Source organism: Ceratotherium simum, chromosome 18, assembly GCF_057802395.1.
Source record: "Ceratotherium simum simum isolate JZ-2026a chromosome 18, ASM5780239v1, whole genome shotgun sequence".
Taxonomy (NCBI): domain Eukaryota; kingdom Metazoa; phylum Chordata; class Mammalia; order Perissodactyla; family Rhinocerotidae; genus Ceratotherium; species Ceratotherium simum.
The window spans coordinates 9,644,814-9,669,803 of NC_141917.1; the positions used below are offsets into that span (position 1 = coordinate 9,644,814).

The 24,990-nt window shown below is 39.7% G+C and overlaps 1 protein-coding gene across 12 annotated transcripts in view; it reads right to left on the reverse strand.

Annotated features, from left to right (window-relative positions):
* CTNND2 (catenin delta 2) overlaps positions 1-24,990 on the reverse strand; it is an 879,093-nt gene that overhangs the window by 335,465 nt on the left and 518,638 nt on the right. For all 12 annotated transcript variants that reach the window (XM_087443138.1, XM_087443127.1, XM_087443130.1 and 9 more), the window contains 2 exons: positions 12,157-12,351; positions 461-716 (listed from right to left, as the gene is read on the reverse strand). In XM_087443138.1, the coding sequence (XP_087299264.1) occupies positions 461-716; positions 12,157-12,351 (451 nt within the window). The remainder of the gene's footprint in view (positions 1-460; positions 717-12,156; positions 12,352-24,990) is intronic.

The following is a 24,990-nucleotide window of genomic DNA, read 5'->3' on the forward strand; positions in this document are numbered from 1 at the left end:
AAAATGAAGGTAATGTGGATTTTCTAAATTTTCAATTTTTAGGATAAGCAGTAGGCGTACTACTTTACACTCTGATAAATAGAAACACACACGGTGACAAAGCATGCTTCCATTGAGACAATAAAATACCTAGACCATAATATCTGAAGTCAAATGATATAATGCCAATCCTCAGTTTCCATTGTGTTAAAGAGAGCTGTTCTAGAGCTTAGCAAACAGCTGAAACCTCATGCATCTACAGATGTTCTGATCAAAAGATCATCTTTATTATCGGCTGTTGAACCACAGAGGATCCTAGGAATCCACAATCAACACCTGTACTCCACATAAAACAAAAGATAATAAAACCCAACCAAAGTCAACCCTTTAATACTCAGCCAGAGACGTGAAGGCAATAATGTGACGTAAAAGAAATAAAGCCATAACAATGCCTGGTTAGAAGAAAAAGGTTTGTACCCACCTGGGATCTTTCTGAATGCTATCAATGGACGGGGATCGGGCCAAGGTGCCTTCAGGTGGGAGAGCAGGGCCGGATTTGCTGTATGGAGACTCAACAGAGGGACAATACTGCAGCTGTCGGTAGGGGTCTGCGTAATTGGAGGCTGGGCCGGCGGCGTAGCTGGCCCTCTGGAAGGTGGCCGCGGCGGCATTCTGTGGGCCATGCTGGCTGCCTGTGCGCTGCAAGGGGACGGAGTCGACACCGGGGGAAGATGGGGCTACGACAGGAAAGTAGGGACAAAGTAAAAAATTGAGGACCTGCTCACAGAAACGGTTAACCAGGTCTAGGCGGGGGAAAAATTACACACATAAAAAAAAAAGGGTTTGAAAGAATAAAAAAAAATCTGTCATATTTGAACCAATATATTCAATGTTATCCAATAAAACGATAATTAGCATGCTATTTCAGAAATAAACCTTTCAGCTATAGTGGAAAACACATCTGTGGTGTGTTTATTGCTTACCAACATCCAAGGGAATATTCGTTAATCTGAAATGTAAACTCTGTGCGAAACTAAAACCCAGAAGAAATATAGGAAATATTTTATAAGGAATCATAGACGGTTAGTTCTTTATTGTTCAAGTTGAGAAAATTCAGGAAGTGTTCACTCAGGTGATGTTACATTAATTTTATTAAGGGTGTAAAATAAATTTAGTAATGTAGTTAATTTTCCTAACAAAAGAAAATAAGAAAAAGCGAGAGGGAGTGTGTACATGGGGTGGAGGGGGAGATAGGTGGGGCTCGTATTTCTATAATTAGTACCACAGCATTGAATGCAGGGCTGTTCTACTCTAGTTTCTGCACAACTCCCAAAAGATCTTTATATGCCTCTTTCTCAACGAAAACTGTCACAGTAACAAATAAATTTGGTGAAAGGAAGGCGAGTGGGAGAAGGTGAAGACCAGCCTAACTGTAACAGACAAAATAACCAGCTGACTTGGCTTTTCCAGAAGTATTTGTATCTTTTCAATATGTCTAAATTGTTTTGAGAAGAATTCACACCAGTTACTACAGTCAGTTGGACTATTTCCAAACTGAATTTCAATTTTTTGCTTCCCTCCTGGGATCTTTTTAGTTATTCATGTCATTATTTTTATCTGGTCCTCAAAAATATTTGAAGTCTAAGGTTCAGTTGACATATACAATGAAAATATAGCATCTTTCATATTAACAGAATGTGACCAATTATTAAGGGTTGCAACAAATGTCAGCTATAATCAATATTAGACAGCACATTTACTTTCTGGCATTGTAGATTAGAATATATCCAAAATAGAGCCAGTGTCAGGCATGACCATTTATACCAGGGGGGCTCTATATGGAATAAGGTGCCAATTATAAATGACACCGCACAACTCTGATTTCCTGAGCGCTTCTCAGTGGATGATGATAAAGCTTATTTTATCCTCTCTCCCATTAAGGAACGAATCAAACACAAAGGAATTATGTCACATTGAGAAAACAATCTGTTAAAAGAAGTTAAGAAAGTCATGTTAAAATGACAAAAAAAGTTGCAAAGTGAATTGGAGAAATACATTCTAACACTGAGAACTGATTTTTAATTAAGAGTTTAGAACTTCTCATTTCCAATGAACTTGTAATACTTAATCTCATAATAACCAAAATTAAAAGAATAGGCACTGTGACATGGTGAAAACTAGGAAAATATTTAAGAAAAACTTCCTAAACAAAAAGTGTGTATATTTCCAGAGGAGTAGTGTTTTGAAATGATAAAGGTTGCTCTGATGGAGCTAATCATTTCAAAACAATTAGATGAGACAGATAAACATGAAGCTCACAACCAGGAAGTCTGTCTTACGTCTGTATGCAAATTTCTGGAGGATTTATATTTTCTCCAAAATATTACAAACATGTCTAATTAAAATACAGGTTTTAAAATTCACGAACAATAAGCTTTATATTATAAGGACAAGGATTTAAAATTTATGCCAGGCTCAACCTTGCTCTTGGAAAAACAAATGCATAGAAGTAAGAAAAATTTCATTTTCTAGAAGAGTTGTGGTAAGCGAGCCAGCAAATCAAGGGCCAAAGGCAAAAACTAAGTACACCTGACATTCCTCAAAGAAATGCACTTTTTGTTCAGGAAACTAAATTTCTACCTTTAAGCTTGCTGAAAATGGTTACTAATATCAGAAAAGAAATCCTTTTCTATACCAAATTATTCATTATTAATACAATAAATATGATGACTAACAGGAAGAGAGGACAAAATGGTAGGGATCAGGAAAAAATATTGAAATCTAAAGAAACACGCTTATTTAAAAAAACTCAATAGGATAGGAGAAGCAAACAACTTGATTAGCCATATCAAAAAACTCGCAAAGGACAAAAAATTAAAAGAGACTATAACAGAAGAGTTTAAGAAAAATACTCCCAGCAGCAGACAAAAAAGGGAGATTGGGTCAAAATGTGAAAATAGGGTGTGAAATGCAGTTAATTAAGCAGACACAGGAAGGCAACAGCTCAGTATATGAGGAGAAAGAAAGAGTGCAGGAGTTTGTGAATATTATTAGACACTATTTGTATTTTACTTTGGCCTGTTTTTTTGGAAATGTCATGGAAATCATTCAGAGCTTGGCTTCTGAAGTTAGAGAATTGGGTTCACACTTGGGCCTTTTGATCAACTCTTGGTACTGAACAAGTTTCTGAGCTCTCTAAGCTTTAGTTTCCTGATCATAAAGTGAAGAGAACAAAATGGCCTCATGGGATTGTTGTTTGCTTTAAATGGATGAAAAGCATTAGATATCTAACATGTAGAAAATATTAAACAAATGAGCAATTATTATTATTACCATCCATAATGTTGAAATCAACTCACGTTAGAAAGGGGGATGGTACATATCGCATGGGGATAAAAGGCCCATGCCACTGGGCATCAGACTTTATAGGTCCTGTAAGGGCTTTATTTGTGTGGACTCATATTTCCTCCAACAGTCCTGTAAGAGTAAACATGTCATTCTCACTTTACAGATGGGAAACTGAGGCACAGAGAGATTACATAACTTGTCCGGGTTTGCCTGATAATCTAGTAGAGAAGGAATTCAAGCCCTGCTTCCAGAGTTTATGCTTACAACCACCACTGCAAACTGGACCAGGTTTAAGACCTCAAAGATGCACATTACTGAATTACCTGACATGGTGAGAAAACTTAAAAAACGATGAGAGACCTAAAATTAAGGGATTCTTACTAAAAATACAAAGAGGAGTTTATAATAGGAATTAACAACCTGATTATATTGAAAAAATTATTACAAATTGGTGTAACTAATTTACACCATTTCTCATCAAGTGAGTTTATTGAGCTATGCAGAAAAAATATACCGAAAAATTCTTTATGCAGAAAAACTAACTTTGTTCATTTCTAGGAAAATCAAAGAGGAATACATATAGTTATCTTAATTTTATTTTAAAGTGTTTTGAGTCTTAGTTTAATCAGCAATATCACTAAATTAAGAAAGAAAGAGGGTGGGCTATTAAATCTAAGATGGGTAGACAACTTTCAGAAAGATCATACTAAAAAAAAATCACAACTACATTTGTGGCACTTGACGAATAGCACTTCATTCAGAAGTCTCATTCCTGAATCTATAGCTTAACTTCTTTTAGGTCACAATAAATAAGATAGCTGATAACAATTTCAGAATATAAAATCATAATTCAAATTGGTACTGCCAAATTGAAATAAAGATGGATCAATGTAATGAAAATAATGTAAAATACCAATATAAATGGGGAGAAAAATACACTATATTAAAGGACAGGTTATAAGATCATCTAGAAAAAAACATGTGAGAATTTGACAGATCTCAAACTAACCATTAGTAATGTAACAACGTAATGCCTTATAATTTTGTGTGTGCGTGTGAGGAAGATCAGCCCTGAGCTAACATCCGTGCTAATCCTCCTCCTTTTGCTGAGGAAGACCGGCTCTGAGCTAACATCTATTGCCAATCCTCCTCCTTTTTTGCCCCAAAGCCCCAGTAGATAGTTGTATGTCATAGCTGCACATCCTTCTAGTTGCTGTATGTGGGACGCGGCCTCAGCATGGCCTGAGAAGCGGTGCGTCGGTGCGCGCCCGGGATCTGAACCCGGGCTGCCAGCAGCAGAGCGCGAGCACTTAACCGCTAAGCCACGGGGTCAGCCCTGCCTTATATTTTTTTAAGTATGACATAAAAAGTGACTTCAACATGTAAAGATTAAATCCCCCCATTTTGCCCTACCTGTTCAGACATTGGTGTTTGGCTCATGCAAACCATGGCTCTCCATTGGTGTGGAGAGGCCAATATTGGTCGCACCATTGAAAGACTTTCTCTTAATACCATTTTCTCCTTAATTTCTGTCCTGTTATACATTTTCTCTTATTTGAGTTTTAGAGCTCCATTGACCAAATCACTCGTCTTGTAGGATTCTTCCATTCAACTGAGCCTTCTTATGACAAACATTTGAAGTAGAAGGTGCTTCGTCAGTTCTGTAAACACTCCTCTCTCTCCTCACGTGCTCTGCAAACAGCCCCCTCTCCCCTCAATAAGCTCTTAGAACTCAATGAACCTACTGCTGGTCTCTTTGGGGAGATTCTACACATAGCCTCTTCAGCAGTTGACTCCATACTTCACCTGACATCTATGCCCTTCATGAAATTATCTGTTTTCTGTAGCACTACACACATAAAGGTCTAACATGTGAAAGGGGGAAAAAAAAGATGTTTTCTGTGCTACATTTGTTTGAAAGAGTGGAAGAGGGATCCCGTTAAATAAAATCAAACTTTCCACTTTGATGATGGAAGATGGTTACATGCATTATTTACTGACAAAGGGAAAAAAGGAGAACAGAATAAAATACAAGAATCTGGCACATGAAGAAACTTGGCGGCGGGGAATATAAAGTAAGGTTCAACAAAAGGAAGAAAAAACAGTTACTTTTGGTTTTGTTGTATTTATCTTTGCTTTTATGTATATTTGTATGTACACAAATATGAAAACATAAAATACATTTGCACATGTTAAATGCAAAATAAGCATACAATAAGCTAATTAAATAATATTGCCTCTGCAAGTTCAGAAAATAAAGATGGCTTAAGTGACAATGGGTCCAAGAACACAGCCTACACATTCTTAAAGAGAATTCAATTCTATTATTTTAGGGATGAGGAACCTTTAGCATCCAATCCACTATATTCCCAACAGGGTTATCATCTAGAACTGAATGGTCAAGGTCTTCCAATTTTCTGTACTCGGCCCAGGGTGATCCATGCTAAACTCAATGGAAAAAACATTCAATAAAAAATAAAATAATCTTTTAACTTCACCTATTATTATCTTTGTGGGGAGAGGCATTTAATGCAGGATTTTTAGCAGTAATGGCATCACTATCGGTGTTGATGATAATTATTGGTGTTGATGTTTTATTTTTATTGACATTGATATTGAATTTTATCAATGAACTGTTCTACTAGCAAACATTCTTGTCTTCCTTCAGCTGTAACTACGCTTTTTATTTACATCATTTTAGGTGAAATAGCATCTGGAAGCTCTTCTTGGTTTTAAGATGATATTTACCATTAGGCTCATTAAAAGTTTCCAATTGGGTAATAACATGCCCCTGACTTTTTAGACTTAAAAAAAAGCAAAAACTTTAAGAGGTTATGGAGGATCTAACTGGACCTACTCTAATGGGGAGCAATCATTTTTACAGTTTGAAGTAACAGCATCTAATAAATAATAAACTGCTAATATTCCACATTTCTGTGGACTGAAATGATGATTTTAATTGAAAATGTTATTTATATATTATTGAAGAAGAGTAACAAAATTTTATGAACATGAAGGTTCTATGCAATCTCTCTAAAACTTTATTAAGCACTGGCTATTATTGCAGAGAATTAAGGTTTTTATAAAATATTTTCTCCACATGTGTAGATATTTTCACCACAATCTTTTTTCTTTTTATGTTGCAATACTTGTCAACCTCATAAAGATATTTATCAGATTTTCTCCTTGCTATGTACCTATGATAATTTATTCTTTATTACAAGCTGACATGTTGATCATGAAAGCTTGTTTACTCCCCTCACTTAGAATCCCATTTATCCACAAGGAAACTCATGTGACTATCATCCCAGCAGATGCTGGCCATGTTCACTAGATTAGAAAGACGTGTTTGGGTGGTTGTCAGAGTCAACTGTTTGTGTTAATCAAACGACTCCTAAGTTGACAGTCATGGATATGTATGAGTTTGAAATAAAAATGTGTATGATTTAGTTTCTACTTAATAGATTTTACCATGAGCAAATCCATGAGAATCACATATTCCTTATCTGGCTCTCCTCCTTAATATGTAAGGTCTGGTTTTGAGAAGCCTTATCCCAGATGAAAGGTATGTTTTATTTAAACAGACACCATAGTTAAAAGTGTGCCTCTTTAAATTTTCAACACGCAAGAAGTAAAGCCCCAGATGTTGGGTTGATTGTCCTCCAAAAGCAGGTGGGGATATTCAGGCCATCTTTCCACTTGCTGGCCTGCCTTTTCTGCTGCAATTCACACGATCCTGCCTCCTGCCAGGAACAGAACACTGATGGTGTGTGTGTCTCTCTTTATGGTGTGTTTCTCTCTCTTTATCTCCCCCTCATTTACTGGCTCCACAAGAAAGGACTGGCTGTCATGTCTGGTGAGAGGGAATTCTCTGGGGAGCCCTGTTGACCAGGGACCACTACTGATTCAGTAAGTGACCCTTTTTACCTTCTCTCAGGCTGCCAGATCTTTGGGGCCGTGTGCTGGCTTCTGTCTCAATCCTGTCCTCAGGCACGAGGGCAGCTGCTCTAGTTTCTCTCTGCCTCCCTACTAAGAGGATATCTGGGCCCAAGGGGGCCGGTGGGCCATCTTCAGAGCCGGCTCCCTTCTGCTGGGACTGGTTTCAGGGAAAGGTCTGTGGTTCTTGTCTTGCAGTAGCTGGGGTGCCTGAGTATTGAGTGTCAGAGTTAGGCCCGGGGTGGAGTCAGAAGACCCTCTTCAGACCATGTTCTCTGTCACAGCTGTGGCTGATAGAGTGCCCGCTCAGCTGAATAAAATCCTATCAATTTCCTGTGTGAGTAGTGACTGGTCTGTATGTTTCACCATCCACAAGCCTGGAGCGGAAGACAGGTGAGGAGTAGGATTTTTGCACCCTGATCCTCCAACATGTACATGAATGTACATAAATACACAGACGTAAGGTCTCTAATGTTATCGTTAGGTAGCTTTATGGATTAGGAAAGCCTAGAGGACCTTTTTAGAAGTCCCAAAGGTAGACCGTGGTCTTTCTCTGAGTTGGTGTCTGAGTTTAAATTAGTCTTCATGATAAAGTCATGGGGTGAGTGGCTTACTATGGCAGCTGAGAATAAGAGATGGAGAAGGAAGGCCGAGAGGAGGGATGGAAAGAGATGGTGGTAGGTTGAGCCTAAGGGCAAAAGCTAACTGAGAAATCCCCTCTGGTGGGGAAGTGTAGGGAGCTTTAACATGTCTCATCTTCAATGTCTACAGTTGTTCCCTGGTCTTCTCTGTGCAGTCATCTCCCTGCGCATCTCTCAGCTCTAGAAAAGTCTATTACTCAGGATAGCCTTAGTATTGTTTAGGGGCAAAGGAGGTCCAGGGATGGGATCAGCACTGGGCCAAGCAGGGCAAGGAGAGGAGAGGGGCCACAGAGACAAGAGTAGCGCCCGGGAACCCAAGCTGGTAGGGAACATGGTTGCAGCACTGAATGACCAAGGGTGGACATGGATGAAAAACACACACCTTCCCATACCCCCCTCCCCACCGAGAAACTAGAGGAAGGCTGCCTTGGGGGGATGGGCGAGGATTGCGTATAATACAGTCTTGAGTTACATGTTATCTAGGAAAGACAAGACACTATGTGTTGTTTGGTGTTTTTATTAATACTCTGTCTCCAATTTTATCAGGAATATTCATTTAGCCGTTAAGGTATTACCTTCCATTACCAGTTAATTTTTCATATGCTTACGTGCTTCTCTGAAACTAAACTAAGCATGCGTAAGGACAACGAGTAGATTTACTCTTCTTTGGATCTGCCAGTGCATCTAGCACATGGTGCGTCTTCAACAGATATTGTTTGATTAACAAGATATACAAAACGATGAAGCTCTACAGGTGAAAATGGGTGTATATTTATTTTGTTTTTAAATGATAATTTTTACAAATGCAGCATCAACCAAGATGACTGTTAAGAGTCCAGGTTTTAGGGCAAGATTGCCTGGGTGTGAAGGTTTAAAGATTGGCTCCATACCACCTGTGACCTTGGGCTGATTACTCAATGTCTCTGTGCCTCAGTATTCTGATCTGTAAAGTGAGCATCATAATAGTACCTCCTTCATTGGGGGGTTCCAGAGATTTGTAAATATATTCAAAGCATTAAGAACAGTCCCTGAAAGTAGGGACGTGCTATTTGCTTTTGTCATCCTGTCTCACCTGCTTGAGACTATGGCACCGTCTGGTACTTCTCTAATTGTTTAGGCAAGTACGCTTGTCTTCCTTCCCAAGTGTTGACTCCTTGAAGAGGGGCAATTGGCCTTCCATTCCCCTGTCCCACTCTCTGGACATATCATCTGGAAATGCTTTAGTGATCGAACTGAAGGAAGACCAGCCAGTGACCAGTTACTTAAAGGCAGAGAGATGAGACTGGTTGCTCAAGTCACATCAGCCAATAAACTGAACCAAGAGCCAGTGACCCCTGAGTACCTCATGTCTAACAGACCTCATAATAACCTGTCTTCTTCTCTCAAGGAATTAGGGTATTTGCTCTGGCCCTGGATGCCTCTAAAAAGTCTGTACCAGTGGTCCCCGGTGTGGAGTGTGTACAACACAGGGGATGTGAAAAATGACCCCCTGGGATATGGGAAAGCAATCTTAGAATTTTTTTTACATCAATGTTTAATCTTGACTTTTACTAGATATAATTTAATAATATTGTATAATATGTACATAATTTATAAGCAAAAGATATATACCCGTATGAAAGGCATTTTCTCAAACATACAGGTTCTGATATGTTTGAGTTGCAGTATTAGCTGGGAAAGTGTGAGGATTTGAAGTGAAATGAATTAAGTGTAGAAATAGGGAGGAACCTAGGCAGGTGCAGGGGAAAGAGAGATTGTGCTTTATGCTTAGGAGCTGGAAATAGGTGGCTTCTCCCCCCACCCCCTACCCCGTCATTCCAAGAGGCCATCCATGCACTTCTGGAAATTTCTGTAGTGTTGTGTAAATCAGCATATTTCCTCAAAAGTGCCTCAAGTTCTGGGGCTGGCCTGGTGGTGCAAGTGGTTAACTGTGCGCGCTCCGCTGCGGTGGCCCGGGGTTCGCCAGTTCGGATCCCGGGAGCGCACCGACGCACTGCTTGGCAAGCCATGTTGTGGTGGCGTCCCATATAAAGTGGAGGAAGATGGGCATGGATGTTAGCCCAGGGCCAGTCTTTCTCAGCAAAAAGAGGAGGATTGGCAAATGTTAGCTCAGGGCCGATGTTCCTCACAAAAACAAAAAAAAGTGCTTCAAGTTCAAAGGTGCAGGCTGGGATGTGGTCTTGGACACCTGGAGATCACAACCTCAGCAGATCTCTGCCAGGGCAGAGATGACCATTACTGGGAAAAGCTGGGGCAAAGTGCCCTTTGAAGCACTTAGAGGACACTGCCCCCTTCCCTCATAAAGAGGGGCAAAAGAAAAACGCTGGTTCATTCATTCAGCACAGTTCTCCACAGATGGCTTAGAGAAGGGGTTGGCAAACTTTTTCTGTAAAGGGCCAGAAAGTAAATATTCTCAGCTTGAGCAACGATACGGTCTCTGTCACAATGACTCAACCTGGTCGTTGCAGCGGGAGAGCAACCATACATGACAAATAAGTGAATGGCGTGGCTATATTCCAATCACTTTATTTATGGACACTGAAATTTGAATTTATATAATTTTTAAATATCACAAAATATTACCCATCTTTTGATTGTATACCATTTAAAAATATAACAAAGTTTCTTAGCTCATGAGCGCGACTAAGACAGGTAGCCAGCTAGACGTGGCTCATGAACCACAGTTTGTAGACCTCCGGTTTAGAGAAGATCCTACGGTATTATTTCTTTTTTTAAGTGTGAACATCTTCACCTGTCTTAATTTGATATAGATGAATGAAGGATCTTTTTCTTATTGTAGCTCATTTTTCATTAAATCCCTGGAAGTTTATTAACAGGAGCGGATGAATATGGAACAGAGAATCAACATAATCCCTTTTGTTGTCAGTTTTTATTCAAATTAGATCTTGAACAACGTCACTGAGGTTATCTGCATCTTTATAAGGGGTGCGCGAAAATAAAATTACCTTAGTTAATAATATGCAACAAACTAAATCTTAAAATAGCCCAACCACAGACAGGAGTGGATCTAGCAGACTGCAGGCGAGAGAAATTCTGACACAAGAAAAATTAATAGGTATTCTTTCTCATCTAAACCAAGATGTGTATTATTAACATTGGACAGCATTTACAACGTCAAAAATAAAATAGAGTATTTTGTGCCTTTCTTCCTATGATGCAGTGAAATATTGAAATGTAAATATCAATAATCAACTATGAGAGCAGCTTAGCTTGCCTGGATTTCAAAACGTGTAATTTAGTATCATAATGCAGTTTAACAAAATTGCTATGCTCTACTTCGAGGTAACTAGAAGTTACAATCATCTGAGGATGCGGAGCCCTGTGTGCCAAGGTCTGGACCAGAGTTTCAGCTTTCCCACGCCTCAGCCCCCGTCGGGGGTAATGTGTATCATTAGAAATGAAGGAGAGCTCTACTGTCTGCAAATCAGCAACATAATATTTTCTAAGTTTACTTAGCAATAGGAGGCTTTATAATAAGTGCAATTCTCAACATCTTAATTATATCGATTTTATAGTTAAGTGTTCTTTAGCACATTTAATCATGACATTTGGCCAGTTATTTTGCAAATGGCTACATATTCTGGAAAATGCTTGTCTGTCTTCATGCAGCCTGTAAGTGTTCAATTCACAATATATATTTAATCCAGGAAAGCTATACAGTTGACTGAACCATATGCAATTGCCAATAATTGACCTTTAAATAATAATTTCATATGATTCAGCTGAATAGTGTGTATGAAATAAATTCTGTTTGCCTTACAAAATATGCTACATTTTTAGTAAATATGTTTTTTCCCCAAGCTTGTCAAATAGGTAGACTATATCATTAAAAAATACTTACCAGCATTAGACATGTGCCTTTTATGTCCAGAATAATGACTGTGCTTTCTTGAAGTATTTATATTCACTAAATACATTAATAATTATGTACAAAAAATTAGTACCACTTCCTTCAACTTGCCTGTTTGATAAAACAAGCTTACAACCCCATTGAACTTATTTCACTGACAATATAGTCAGGCAGCTAAACTGGAGTCATATCTGGTTTCTTTCATCGTGATCACAGATATTAACGAGAGAAGCAGGTCATACTGCTTGTGAGAGAGAGGACACACACATACACACACACACACACACACACACACCCCTTTCACAAGGGAGTATTCTTTATGCTCCCAAGCAGACCCACTTCACTGTGGACAGACCACCGAGCGGGGTCCTGAATACACACCTGTGCTCGTGCGGTAGGTGCCGGTGTGTGCTGGCGGCAGAGGGTCCCCCTGGCTCTGGCTGAGACTCCTCATAGGGGGCTTCTGATAGACGCGGTCTTCATAGATGGGGTCTATGTGGTGCTCTGGGGACTGCAGGGCCCGCAGCTCCGGGCCCAGGTGGCCGTGCTGGCTGCTGTACGAGGCCCGGGACCCAGCTGAAATAAATAACAGGGACATTAAGACTTGACCAACATTCAAACAGAATTTGTTTCATCAAAAACATTTTCAAAATTTTTTTGGACAGAAATGTTGAAATCTGCAGAAAATCAAATGAATAACATGAAATGGCAGCAATATGTCAAGCTAATCAGCTTATCGGCATCACCCAGCTGCCTTGCTTTGCTCCCAAACCTGATCTTACAAAGATGATAATGATTCTGAGATAAATCCACATGGAACAGGGTCAGTGAAACATCATTTTTCTCAGCTAATGAATGTAGCTAGTTTCCTCACTAAAAGAATCAGGCAGACAAACCTAAAAACCTCTTATTATCCCGTAGTCCTTGCATCTTAAATTTTACAACAGAAATTATTATTTAAAATGATGAGCAAATGAATAAGCCAGGACAGCAAGACATCTTGACGTGGTTCCTGAAAAGTGAACAAGAATTTGTTCTCATCAGCAGTTTTTTCCTGGACAATGAATGAACCCAAATGTTCGTACTTAACAATAGTCTAAACCCCTGAGAGAAGCAGATTTTAAAGAAAAAGGTTTTGAAGTTACATTTTCCTTTACTCTCACCCTCCAAATTGAAGCATCTGCATTTAGTCTTCCTTCCTCTGAAAAAGGTACAGTTGTCACTCATGGGCTTAATTTATAAATTGGGGCTACACATCACTCGCCTTGCAGTGTTTTTAAATATTATTTGTGTCATTTTGTTGCGTTGTCTGGGAAGAGATGTGGCTTTGAAGCAATGCTGTGGACCAGGGAACCTCTGCACATGAGGAAATAGAGTTTTCTGAGGGCTAGGAGGTTGAGTTGACACACAGAAAAGAAGAGGCTGATGGAGAGCCCACATTTCATCTGAGGTACAGTCAGAACCGCAGGAGCAGAAGTACAAGGAGAATCGTCTCCCCTGGGGCAGACAGGCTGGAGGACACCCAGAGACAATGAAGGATGCGGGGCATCAAGGAGAGACGGTTATCTAATGATGGTTAGTAGAGAACACACACAAGAACCAAATGAGGCTACAGCTGATTTTAAGAAAGACCTGTTAGCTAAATCCCCAAAATTCATACCCATGTGACATGCTGGGATTTAACTGTCAACTGCCTTGGGAACAGCCCAAATCAGAAGCTCCCCATTCTAGCCTAAAGCAACAGGGTGTTGGAATTCCTTGATTTGGGTGGTGACTGTGGACAGCTCTCCCTCTGTTCTGCTCGTCCAGGGCCTTCACCAGGGGCCACTTTATAGCCAAAATCTTCAATGCTCAATGGGCTACTTCTTCAGCATTATGTAACCCCAGGGACTTTTAATGTCTCACCTAGTATATTAAAGGAAAAAGTTATTCAAAAGTTTTGAAATTGCCAAAAGATAAATAAATGTTTTACTGGTATATTTTATACAGGCTGCTTTAAATTTAAACAAGCAGAAAACAGAGCATTTTGGAATGATTGGGGCAATGCTGAAATTCTATGAATTCAGTGTTCATAAAAATCACTGAATGTTTTGAGGAAAGCGAAAGAATAGGGCAGACAAGTTCTTTACCTTTCCCTTTGCTAGCAATTAAATAAATTCTGATTTAGATAGCATTCAGATGAATGCTAGATCCAAAATAACTGTTTTGAATAATTAGGTTCATTGCATCTGATTTATCAAATGCCAACATCACACTGAATATTACCTCATGCTCATACTTTCCAGGAATATATTTAAGTACGATATGCCTTGAGTTCCTGCTGTCAATTCTTCCTACTTCTGGAGATTTTGATAATATTGCGAAGGACTTACAAGTGTAAAAAACAAGGAAACAGTCATTAAATCCAAATGCTTCATAGTTAGATAAAAGTTATCCATCACTGGTAGATTTAGAGTTGTAACTTTATCACCATTCCTTGATTCTATGCCTCTAAAAACATCCAATGATGAGCAATAAAACGACCTGCTGGTCTTTTAAGTGATGAGGTGATCTGAGGGCATGGGTGAAAATCCTCTTATGATAAGCATTTACTGGGCATTAGGAAATTTTTATTAGTACCATGAATTAGAAATTAATGACCAAGGGTCCTAGCAAGGAACAAGAATCTTAAGATTCGGTCTACCTCTGTGAATATCAGACTTTCTATGTGCTGCTATTAAGAAAAATATAATAATAAAATTAGTAAATATTTGAATAGTATACTATACTTTTTTATTAGCACACTCTTGATAAAACTATAAGTTCATAGTGTTTCCCTGTGGAAACATTTACACAAAGTACATTTGCATATTTAAGCATTATGCGTGGCACTAAATGAGATAAAGCATTTTGAAAGGAGCATTGTTTACACTCCTTTTTATCCATTGTGATGAGGTTTCAGTTATTCATGGGTGGGCACAGTTATTGGCAAGAGAGACAGAGAGAACTAGGAGAAAGAGTCAAGGAACCAAAGGTTAAAAGTACAACTTCTAGAATTCATGCCTTCTACCATTCTTGCTCAAGAAAGAATGTACCAGACTAACAAAGCCTATTTTATTTTCGGCAATTTCGAGAAAAAGATTCTCACACAACCTCTTCTGGGAATATGCTCAAAAATCTCATGAGATGGTGTATATGTTTGCTGATTCAAAGAAAATGTAATTTTCTTTAGTAGTAATTTTCTCTCACCATTACTTTCTATTTGACAGTGAGTCTTCAGCATTACATTGGACTCATTAGTAAGCATTTACATCTTTAGAAACATTAGTAAGCATTTACGTCCTTGCCAGGAACTGGCATTAGTGACCATTAGTAAGTACTGCATCTTTGCCAGGAATTGGAATGATGTTACTATAACAAGAAAAAATTCTGGAGAAACTTTGACTTTGTCCAAAATGTCAGAGATGTCAAGGCCAATGATGTTGGTGCAGAATAATTCTGAGAGCCTCACCTTGACCAAACTGAGGGTTCAGAACTTCAGCTTGACAAAGTGTAATGGAAACAAGGATGGGCCAAAGAGAAAAGGGAGAGGAGAACCCACAGACCAGACCGACTGCAGCAACAGTTTCCCCCCGCCACTGTGGACACAGGTCATGAGTATAATGCCTGTGTCCATAAGGCACTTTATGACCAATTTCTGCAACAATGTTTACATCATCCCGTGTTAACATCAATGCTATCATATGGTTTTACTCTTCCTACTTGTCCTCTCCACAGGACAAAGTTTGGGTCTAGAGAGCTCAGGCATTGGCAATTTTCGTAAATAATGTGTTTCTGAAAATGAGTCTGAAGACTCATGTCTGAAACGTGAATGCTCGCCTTCAGGCTGAGAGGTTATGATCCAGGAGGACTAAAGGATACTGTAACAGCCCCATGGGTGCTCTGTGCAGGCCATGCCTCCTCCACGTCCAGGAGCCCTGGAGGACTGGGGAGAACCTGCAAATTGATGTAGGACTGGGCTGACAGCTGCTGCACAAGAGCTATCACTTGTCACAGGGCCTCAGTCACCTCCTTACTGCTGCTGGGGCTGACATGAATGGATGCTCAGGCAGCTCAGAACCCAAGTCACTCCTGTCCACGCAGCTGTGGTGCTGATGGTGGGAAGAGAGAGGAAAGGGTTTGGTTCTGTGGCAGAAGGGGAGGTATGGGCTCCAGGGGCTCAGAGGGGTGGACAGACTGGACTACAGGAGAGTGGAGGGGACACCCCTGCTTCTCTGTAGGCACCTCCACTCCAGCGCTGTCATTTACATGAGCAACTCCTATGTAGAAACCTGAAATCATGGCTCACCATCAAATTCTGCATGTGAAAGGTGGGGTTAGGAGTGTAGATGTATAATGTTCAACAGTTTCAAGTAAAGAGAAATAGCATCTAAAGTAGTAATTCTACTGCTGTTTCTTGTGTCAATTTTGCCCAAACAACCCGAAATAAGAAGACATTTTAGGGCCCCAAATCTGTGTCTAACCAGCTGGGTGAATCAAGGCAAGTCACTGAACCTTGCTGAGCCCCGGTTTCCTCAAGTGTAAAAATACAGATAATAATACATGCATTTGTATGGCATGGGATTCTGGAGGATCAAGATGAGAGAGATCACGTGAGAAAGTGCTCTGCAATTGATAAAGCAACATAAAAATAGGTATTCACGTGTCATTTGATCTTAGAATCAAGAAATTATATCATCTCATGAAAATATATCTTTTGATTTGAAAAAACACACCTTTTAACACAAACTATCAAAAACTTAGAGATTTAATTTTTAAATACAAATGGCAAAATTTTTGATAATTTTGTGAAATATCGCAAAATGTAAATCTCATGGTTTTATTTTCTTTTCTTAAACAAACATTAGTGTTGCTTTTTAATAGACAATTGCAAAGAATGCAGGAATGAAGGAAGTCCAAAAGGGAAAGAAATACTGAAATGAGTAAGAAAAGGCGGAATCCTTTTCAGAAAGGGATATGGCATAAATTAAACCTGCAAACTGAAGATAACAAACATTTGCTGATCCAGGAGGAAGTCAGCAGCAGATCTGAAGGGAGTTTTTGACACGGAAAATAATTATGAAGCTGAAAGGACTCACCTTTCCCTTACTGCCTTGCTTGTCTCACTCCCCCACTGAATGTGACTGCACGTGAAATGCGACTCCACATTTTCCTGGGTCACAGAATCCAACAGGCTCTGTTTTCATTCGACCAGCAGTGTGAAACATTTCTCATTTTAGAGTGATTTGCAAATAAATTTCTATGTACCAGATTTTACATATATCGTTTATATGTCCCAGTTAATTGACATTGATGGATATACTCATTCAGCCAACACATATTTACTGAGTGCCTGGGCAACTTCTAGGAGTTGAGACCCCATGGAGCTTACGAGAGACAAGGCTCCTGGCCTTGAAAATAAGTAAGCCATCGTTTTCAGGCAGCTATGGAGATAAAGATACTAAAGAAAGATAAAGTAGGGTAGACAACGTGTCCGGCGTATCCTGTTTTGATATGATGGTCAAGAATGATCTTTTTGAGCATCTGAAATTTCAGCAGAGAATTTCATAAGGCCAGAGAAGAGGCCAAACTGGAGAAAGATCCATGTATTTCTCTGACAGAGGGAAACAGCAGTGAGAGCGGAGGCCCTCTGTAGCAGATTCATTTCATAATATATATAGGAGGGACTTTATTAGTATCTATTTAATCCATATTGACTTTTAAAAGAAACACCAGCTACTTTATGAACTCTTTTTGAGTCCGTACTACAATCGAGTGTAAGAACTGAACAGATATTTTTTAATGCAAAATTTCACAATCACACTAACCACATTTTTATCAAAAGGATTTGAAATATTCAACGGAGGATAACACATAACAAAGTCATGAAAATTACACCACCGAAGAGTCAGCTCAAATATATATATATTTTTTGCATTTGAGTTTTCATTCCTTAGAACATGATTAATTCTCAAATCTTGGCTTATTCCCCCAAAGAATCATCTGGGGGACTCTGAAATGCTGATTCCTGGACACAACCCCCAAAAGATTTGAACTCGGTTTATCCAAGAGGGGGTGACAATGTGCACCGTTACACCTCGTGATTCCACTGCAGGGATCACACTGAGAGCCACCCTGTCCCAGATGGAGAGAGAGGGCACAGGCATATTTAAAAGAAAGAAATAAATACCTAACATGTTACAACCCTCATTTTATCATTTCTTGCTTTCTTCAAATAATATCATTTACTACTATGTTACGCCAATTACTTTATTGAGCAGAATGAAACAGATTCATTCTGCTTTTCATTGGGACCCACTCACATTCTTTTATTTCTATACTATATAATTTATGATTCTCTAATGCAAATTCACTCGCTTTTGCAAAGAAATAAATGTTTGCATGCTTTCATTTGGAAATATCAATATTAAGTTCTTAAGGACATACTGCCATTGGTCTGTTCTCTTCAAATTTGGGAGTCAGTTTCAAATGCTCATTTGCAAAGAAATGGAAGGACAAAATGAAGGGCCTAAATGACACAGCCGTCAGTGGGCCAGAACAAGCTGCCTCAATGTGTTTGCGAACAGGTGGCTGAGATAGGCGCTTCTACTTCTGAGATAAAGAGCCGACTTCAAGGAAAAGCTATAAACTTCTTGTGCCATGAAGGAAAGTCCAAAGGAAAATCTAGGAATTCAGGTTTTTAAAAAATTGTGCAATCAGTTCATGCATCAATATTGATTAGTGAAGCCACATCTTTGAAGGGCAAAACAGAACTTGTATAAAGAAGTGTGGAGCCTGGAAGAGAAGCAGATTTTCCTTTGCAAATCCCCAGTGCACCTCTTCCTCGCTCAACACTCTGATTTGAGGGGTGTGTTCCCTGCCAATGCACTGGCATCATTAAGCAACGTGGCCAGGCAGCATGGCCTGTGCAGGTAGGTAGCCTTCGCTCTGTGATAGTTTATGGCTTTGAAATAGTGATTTTGTGACTTTGAACCTCTTAAATAGTCTGGCTTGATATCTGTCAGCATAAACTCAAGAGGGAAAAGTGACATCAGCAAATAAGCACTTCTAGAAACACAAAAGGTAACATAACTGTGGTTAACATTATTATATCACAAACGTGTGCTAAGTAAATTGCTGAGAGATGCAAATATTACATCTCAGACCTGAGGAATACCTTGTCATAATAAAGATTTACATGTCTTACTCTTGATTTTTGCTTTTAACTCAAATCGAAATTCCAAAATCTACTTCCTACTCCTATGCTAACTAACTCATGAATTAATTTCAGTATTTAAAGGACCCAAAATATTTCCTGTGCATCCTGAGTCAAATCCATGTGCTAAATTTCATTTGCAAATGATCATTAAGTCATTGAATTAGTTTGACATCTTATTTCATGTTGTTATAAATGTTAAAATATATGGACACATTTCCTATATAGGCTATGAGCCATATTTCAGACTGATGTTTGGGAGGGACATCATTAATTCAGATGTATTCCATGATAAAATTGCACTGAAGCCTAATAATTTCAATGTAACAGGCCATCCGATGATTTAAAATGATTCTATGGTAAGTCTGTTTTGAAAAGCAAAAAGTGCCCCCCTGTTTTAATTATTTCATAAATCCTAGATTTTCAAATATTATACTAACTTAATACAGTTTTGCTGTGATCACAAATAACTTGAATGCTCACACAGTCTCTGCCAAGTTACAAAATACAAAAAGATCTGTTCTTATAACTTTCTTGATGAGGTTTCCAATACAACTTATTGCAATTATGAAACCTCACCTCAGCTTTAGCAAATGAACAGTGTAATCTATTGGGACTCAAATACTTTCCAGTGAGAATAATTTAAAGGTCAAAATCACTGGTCAGGACACAATCAGGATCATGTGATCTTATCCCTTATGAAAGCACATGCCCCTTGTTCTTGTATTTTCTCTCTAACCACAAGCATTTCTTCCCAAGCTGTTAGGAAAAAAGGCTTCTTTTGTTCAACTCCTTTTGTGACAGGCGGACATGTGGAAAGTAATGAGATGGTGGTGACGGAATATAAAGAGTAATGTGGAGTCTGATATCTTTGCATTCTTAGGAGGGGCCATTTGCATTTTTGTCTTCAGTCAAAGGTCGTGTGGCTTCCGCGGCTACAGTGAAGTGTATGATGCACTATGTCACAACTCACGCCCAGCTCCAAGTTAAGGACAAGCCTGTGGAAACCTACCTGTCTAAGGCAGTACTACTACTAGTGAAACACACTAGGTCAACAGCAGTGGTTTGGCACCTGCTTCTGGTTTGTCTCAGGGTGGGTAGAGAGTGGCTACGAATGTCCTCGCCATGCACTTCAGTGTTTCTCAAAATGCCCTGTGCCTATGAGTCCCCTGATTAAGGTTCAGGTTCTGACTCAGTAGGTTTGGGGAAGGGCCTGAGGTTCTGCATTTTTAACAAGTTCTCAGGCACTGTCACTGCCGCTGGTCCGCCGACCAGCCTTTGAGAAGCCAAGACATGCTGGTTTAGCTGTAGACACGTATCTTGGTTGCTAAAGGCCTTTAACTTCGTCATCCTTCTGGAGTCCTGGAGTCAGACACATCAATGCCTTATTAAGCAAACACGGGTGCCTCAACAAAGGCACAGGCCAAGGGTGTAGCTGGATGCTGGCCATGCTGATGGGGCCTCACTTACCCGGGTCCAGCATGTAACTGTGCTGGCCACCACTTGTGAGCACTGTATCGGCTCCCACGGGCTGCCCTGGCCAGTGGGTCAGACTACAGCATGCAGGCTGCTGCAGAGCGATTGTCCTTAGCTCTAGGCGACTGGGCCCCACGGGACACCAAGGGGCATGCAAAGGCCTTCATGAGCAGACTAGCTGGGGCAAGAGTCATTTCAAGGGGAAAAAAAAAAACATTTCTGCATATGCAGCATGGACTTTTTAGATATGGGTAGACTGGAACATTTTTGCTGCTATCACTGTTTCTTGGCTGATTCTCAGAAAGCAAGTATCTACATTCCCTGCATTGCCACAGCACATACACATGTTAGGGTTCAGCTCAGTGCTTCTCAACCCTGGGAGAACATATATGGTGTTCACCAGGAAGACTTTTTAAACAGTATTGATGCTGGGCGCTCACTCCAGACCACTGAATCAGGACCTCAGGGGATGGGCCCAGGGAAGGGAAGAGTTCAAACACTCCCCAGGTGTCTCTAAGAAGGAATCTGGCTCTGGATGGTCAGGGGCAGGCCTGGTAGATTGGGGGCCTATGTAGGGTCTTGAGGAGTGCATGTCAAGGCTTGGTCCTTGGTCTTGGATGGAGATTGATATTTCCATGGAAACAATCTAGAACAAGATGCTGCTGACCCATCTTTTTTTGGTATATTGAGATACAAAGCAGGACAGACAGATAGACTTCAGCTTCAAGGGACCAGAAGTCTTCATTCTACTTTCTGAAATGTTCCTGCTGTAGGAACTGAAGCTAAGTTCATTTTTGTGTATGTGGTTTTTGCCTATCAAAGGGCACAGATGAAACATCCACAGAGACCTCCATTCTCAAATGTAGGGGGTGGGTAACTTTCCCTTGGAGGGAAGTGTAGTTTCTGAACTTGGCAGGAAGACAGCGATACCTTTGAGACTAGGGAGAGTAGGACATGGTTTTTGCTCCAGGCCTGCTATACACTGCGCTGCACTGAACTTCTTGCTGGGAAATCCCCAAGTTCACAGTGTAGACATGCAGAGATTGCATGACATTTCCTGCCTCTCCCAGTCCCCCCATTTCTGTGAGTTTCCAGAAAATGTCTTTGGGCTGGACCAAGTGTGATTTCTGGGAAGGTACATTTGTGAGGAGTAACTGCTCTTGGGCTGGGGGTTGCCTGATTTTCTATATTAGGTGAGGGTGGGGTCATGGCGGTGACAATCGTGCCCTGTGAACTCTTAGGAGTCTTTCTAGAAATAACTTCAGTGTAACCACAACCATTCCAGTGAGAGTCCTGACTGAAGCTAGTGAAAGGACCCCCAGAAAGACTCGACCAGGCACCCCAAATCCTTGTCAGCTGAGACTGGGCAGAGCAAGAAATTGGTAGGGGGTGAACTTTGAATTGTAATATCTTTGTACAAAAGGGCAACATAATTTGAGTTTAGACTTGAACTTAAAGTCTTCTGACATTAACTTGTGAAGACGTTTAATCTGTGAATGTTAATTTTCACCTGAGAGGGGTCTCCTATTTAAAATTTGCTTCCAATGCCGTCTGTCTCCTCCCGGGGAGCAGCTTTTGGCAGCAGCGTGCTGGGTAGAACGGACCAGGAGCTCGGCTCACTGCTGCCCTATTGTCCTAATTAACTAGTAAAGCAGAGTGATCTACGATTTGGTGCTTTATTAATTAGTCACTCACCAGTTTTTAAAGGCTAGTCTCATATTCACACAGATACTCTCCTTTATCAACAAGGTGGATATAATTCAATAAATGTCATTTTACTGGTCTACAGCTGCTTCTCAATACCCCAACAGTGCAACGTCCGCACAGTACATCTGAAGTCTGGCTTCCAGACCTAATTGCTATGGATAATTACGGATATTTCCATGGAAACAATCTAGAACAAGATGCTGCTGACCCATCTTTTTTCGGTATATTGAGATACAAAGCAGGACAGACAGACAGACTTCAGCTTCAAGGGACCAGAAGTCTTCATTTTACTTTCTGAAATGTTCCTGCTGTAGGAACTGAAGCTAAGTTCATTTTTGTGTATGTGGTTTTTGCCCATCAAAGGGCACAGATGAAATTCTCAATGGACAATGGACAAGGAGAAGGGTTTTATCGGACAAAAGTAGGCTTAAGTATGCAGTTTTCTTCATAAATTGGTTTAAATATTTTTAAAAATATGTGAACTAAGATAGTTTGCATCTCAGCATCTTAAACACAGGTCTTTTTACTCAGAATGTGTTAAATATATCATAGATAGGCTGTACAAATTCCTTTTCAAAAATCAGATATTTAGCTTCTAAAACGCAGACTTAAAATGTATTCTCTCTGTATCATTTTTCGACTGCTTTCTATGTTTCACCAACACCCACAGAATGGCCTTGGTGATAATTCCAGAAGAAAAAGACACTGTTAACTCTCAACATAATTTATAGGGGAAAAAGAGCAAATAAAGTGCTTCCTAGATTAGTCATTCCCTATATTTACATTTTATAAATTCTTTATATCAACATCTTATTAAATTTTCATTATTTTACTCAACATAATATTTGGCATACAAAAAAAGAGTTTGAAAAGAGAGTAATTATGTTGTGCAATAAACAGTTCTGGGGAGCACTCAAATTTTTCCTTGATTCTTTTCTAGTTAAAAGCTTTCATATTTATATGTGTGTGTTTTAGAATCCAATTAGTAACTGAATTATATATGAATAATTATTATTTGAATACCACTTCTATTTACCACAACATTAATTCCCTCATACACTGCACCGTTGATGGGACCTATGTATAATTATAACTCTTCCACTCCAGTTTTCATCTGTGGTCTTTATTGAAAGAACTTACTACAAAACCACCAATTGGTATGGTATGGTAGTGATGTTGGTGATGTTCTTCTATTACAGAAATTGATTTGTGTTGACTCTTCCAGTGCAAGACAAACATAGTTTCCAGAAGGCTGTCAAGGTGAAGGGGTCTGTTTGTGGCCACGTCAACAACCACCAACAGCTAACTGACTCAGCCATGGCGGGGACTGTGGCGTTATCTGCTCTAACCAGCTGAGCTTAAGACCTGAATGAATACTTGTGTATGTGTGTATATTTTTTCATTCTAAAGGGAAATGTATACAGACTTCCCTTTTCTATACCAATTATTAAAATGAAGCTGACTTCCTAACAGAGGTTTTGACTTTATCACGTTGCTAGCCCATTCAAGAAGAGTAAAGATTGAAGCCAGAAACATCAGGAAAAGCAGACACCATTCAAGGTTCAGTATGGGCTGCACCTCTGTCATGGCAGAGCACCTGTGGGCCCAGGTCCCATCTAGTGAGCCAAACAGGAAAAATCAATGCTATCAAGTCTGTTTGAAGATACTTACAGAGCAAGCAGAAATTCAAGGGGCTGCTCATGTCCACTCAGTCAAAATCACTAATGGGAAGTTTAGGTTCCCTTTGATGCCAAGTCTCTACCTGCAGTTTCCTGGGCAGTCCTCAGTATACAGACACCACAGGAAAGGCGTTGTCTGTTTTTATGATCTCTTACTTCTCTAGAGCTACACCCGGAGAGCTGCTAGCACTACAGGTGAGCCTATGACATTCCACGGACTGCTGTCTAGGCCTCTATTAATACTGCAACTGAGACCTAAGAAATACCAGAAGCCACTTTCCGAAGAATTGAGAAGCTCAGAGGTGAGGAAGCAGGCACTTTATCTTACAGATTTTCAATACCCATTGAACCAAGCCTTTCTGGTAGCTGTTGGTCATTTTTTAATGTTTCACTCACTTTGGAGAAAACCTGGTATCTCTTTGTGTTCACGCCTCTCTCTGTACTGAGGATGACTTCCGGTTATCAATGGGACACAACACTCACCCACTAGCTAGCTTTACAACAGTCATTCAAAAATATTTTTGAATATGTACTAGACGAGGCGTGATGAGGAGTTCTGAAATATGCGGGGTCTCATTAGCTGCCCTCAGGAAGCCCATATGCCCACTATTCAAATGCTCGGCCTCTTTTGATTGTGGGAAAATTCAGGATACTTTCTTCTTTGTATCACAGTCAGTGTTTTGGTAACACACAGCAAAATAAATACATAAAGATCCATTTGGGATCAGCCTTTAGAGATTTTAGATATTTCACTTCAGCTATTTCATAGTAAATGCAAAGTTTTATACACATATATAAAATACATATATATACACATAAATGTGTGTGTATATATGTACATATATATAAATGTGTGTGCATATTAATTTTTGTCATATGTTTAGAATATATATAATAAGCAGAAATTATATGCATTATACATTCTATATATATTCTGTATATCACTGACTAAATATATGACAATTTTTTTGTGTGTGTGTGAGGAAGATTAGCCCTGAGCTAACATCCACTGCCAAACCTCTTTTTGCTGAAGAAGACAGGCCCTGGGCTAACATTCGTGCCCATCTCCCTCTACTTTATATGGGACACAGCCACAGCGTGCCTTGATCAGTGGTGCAT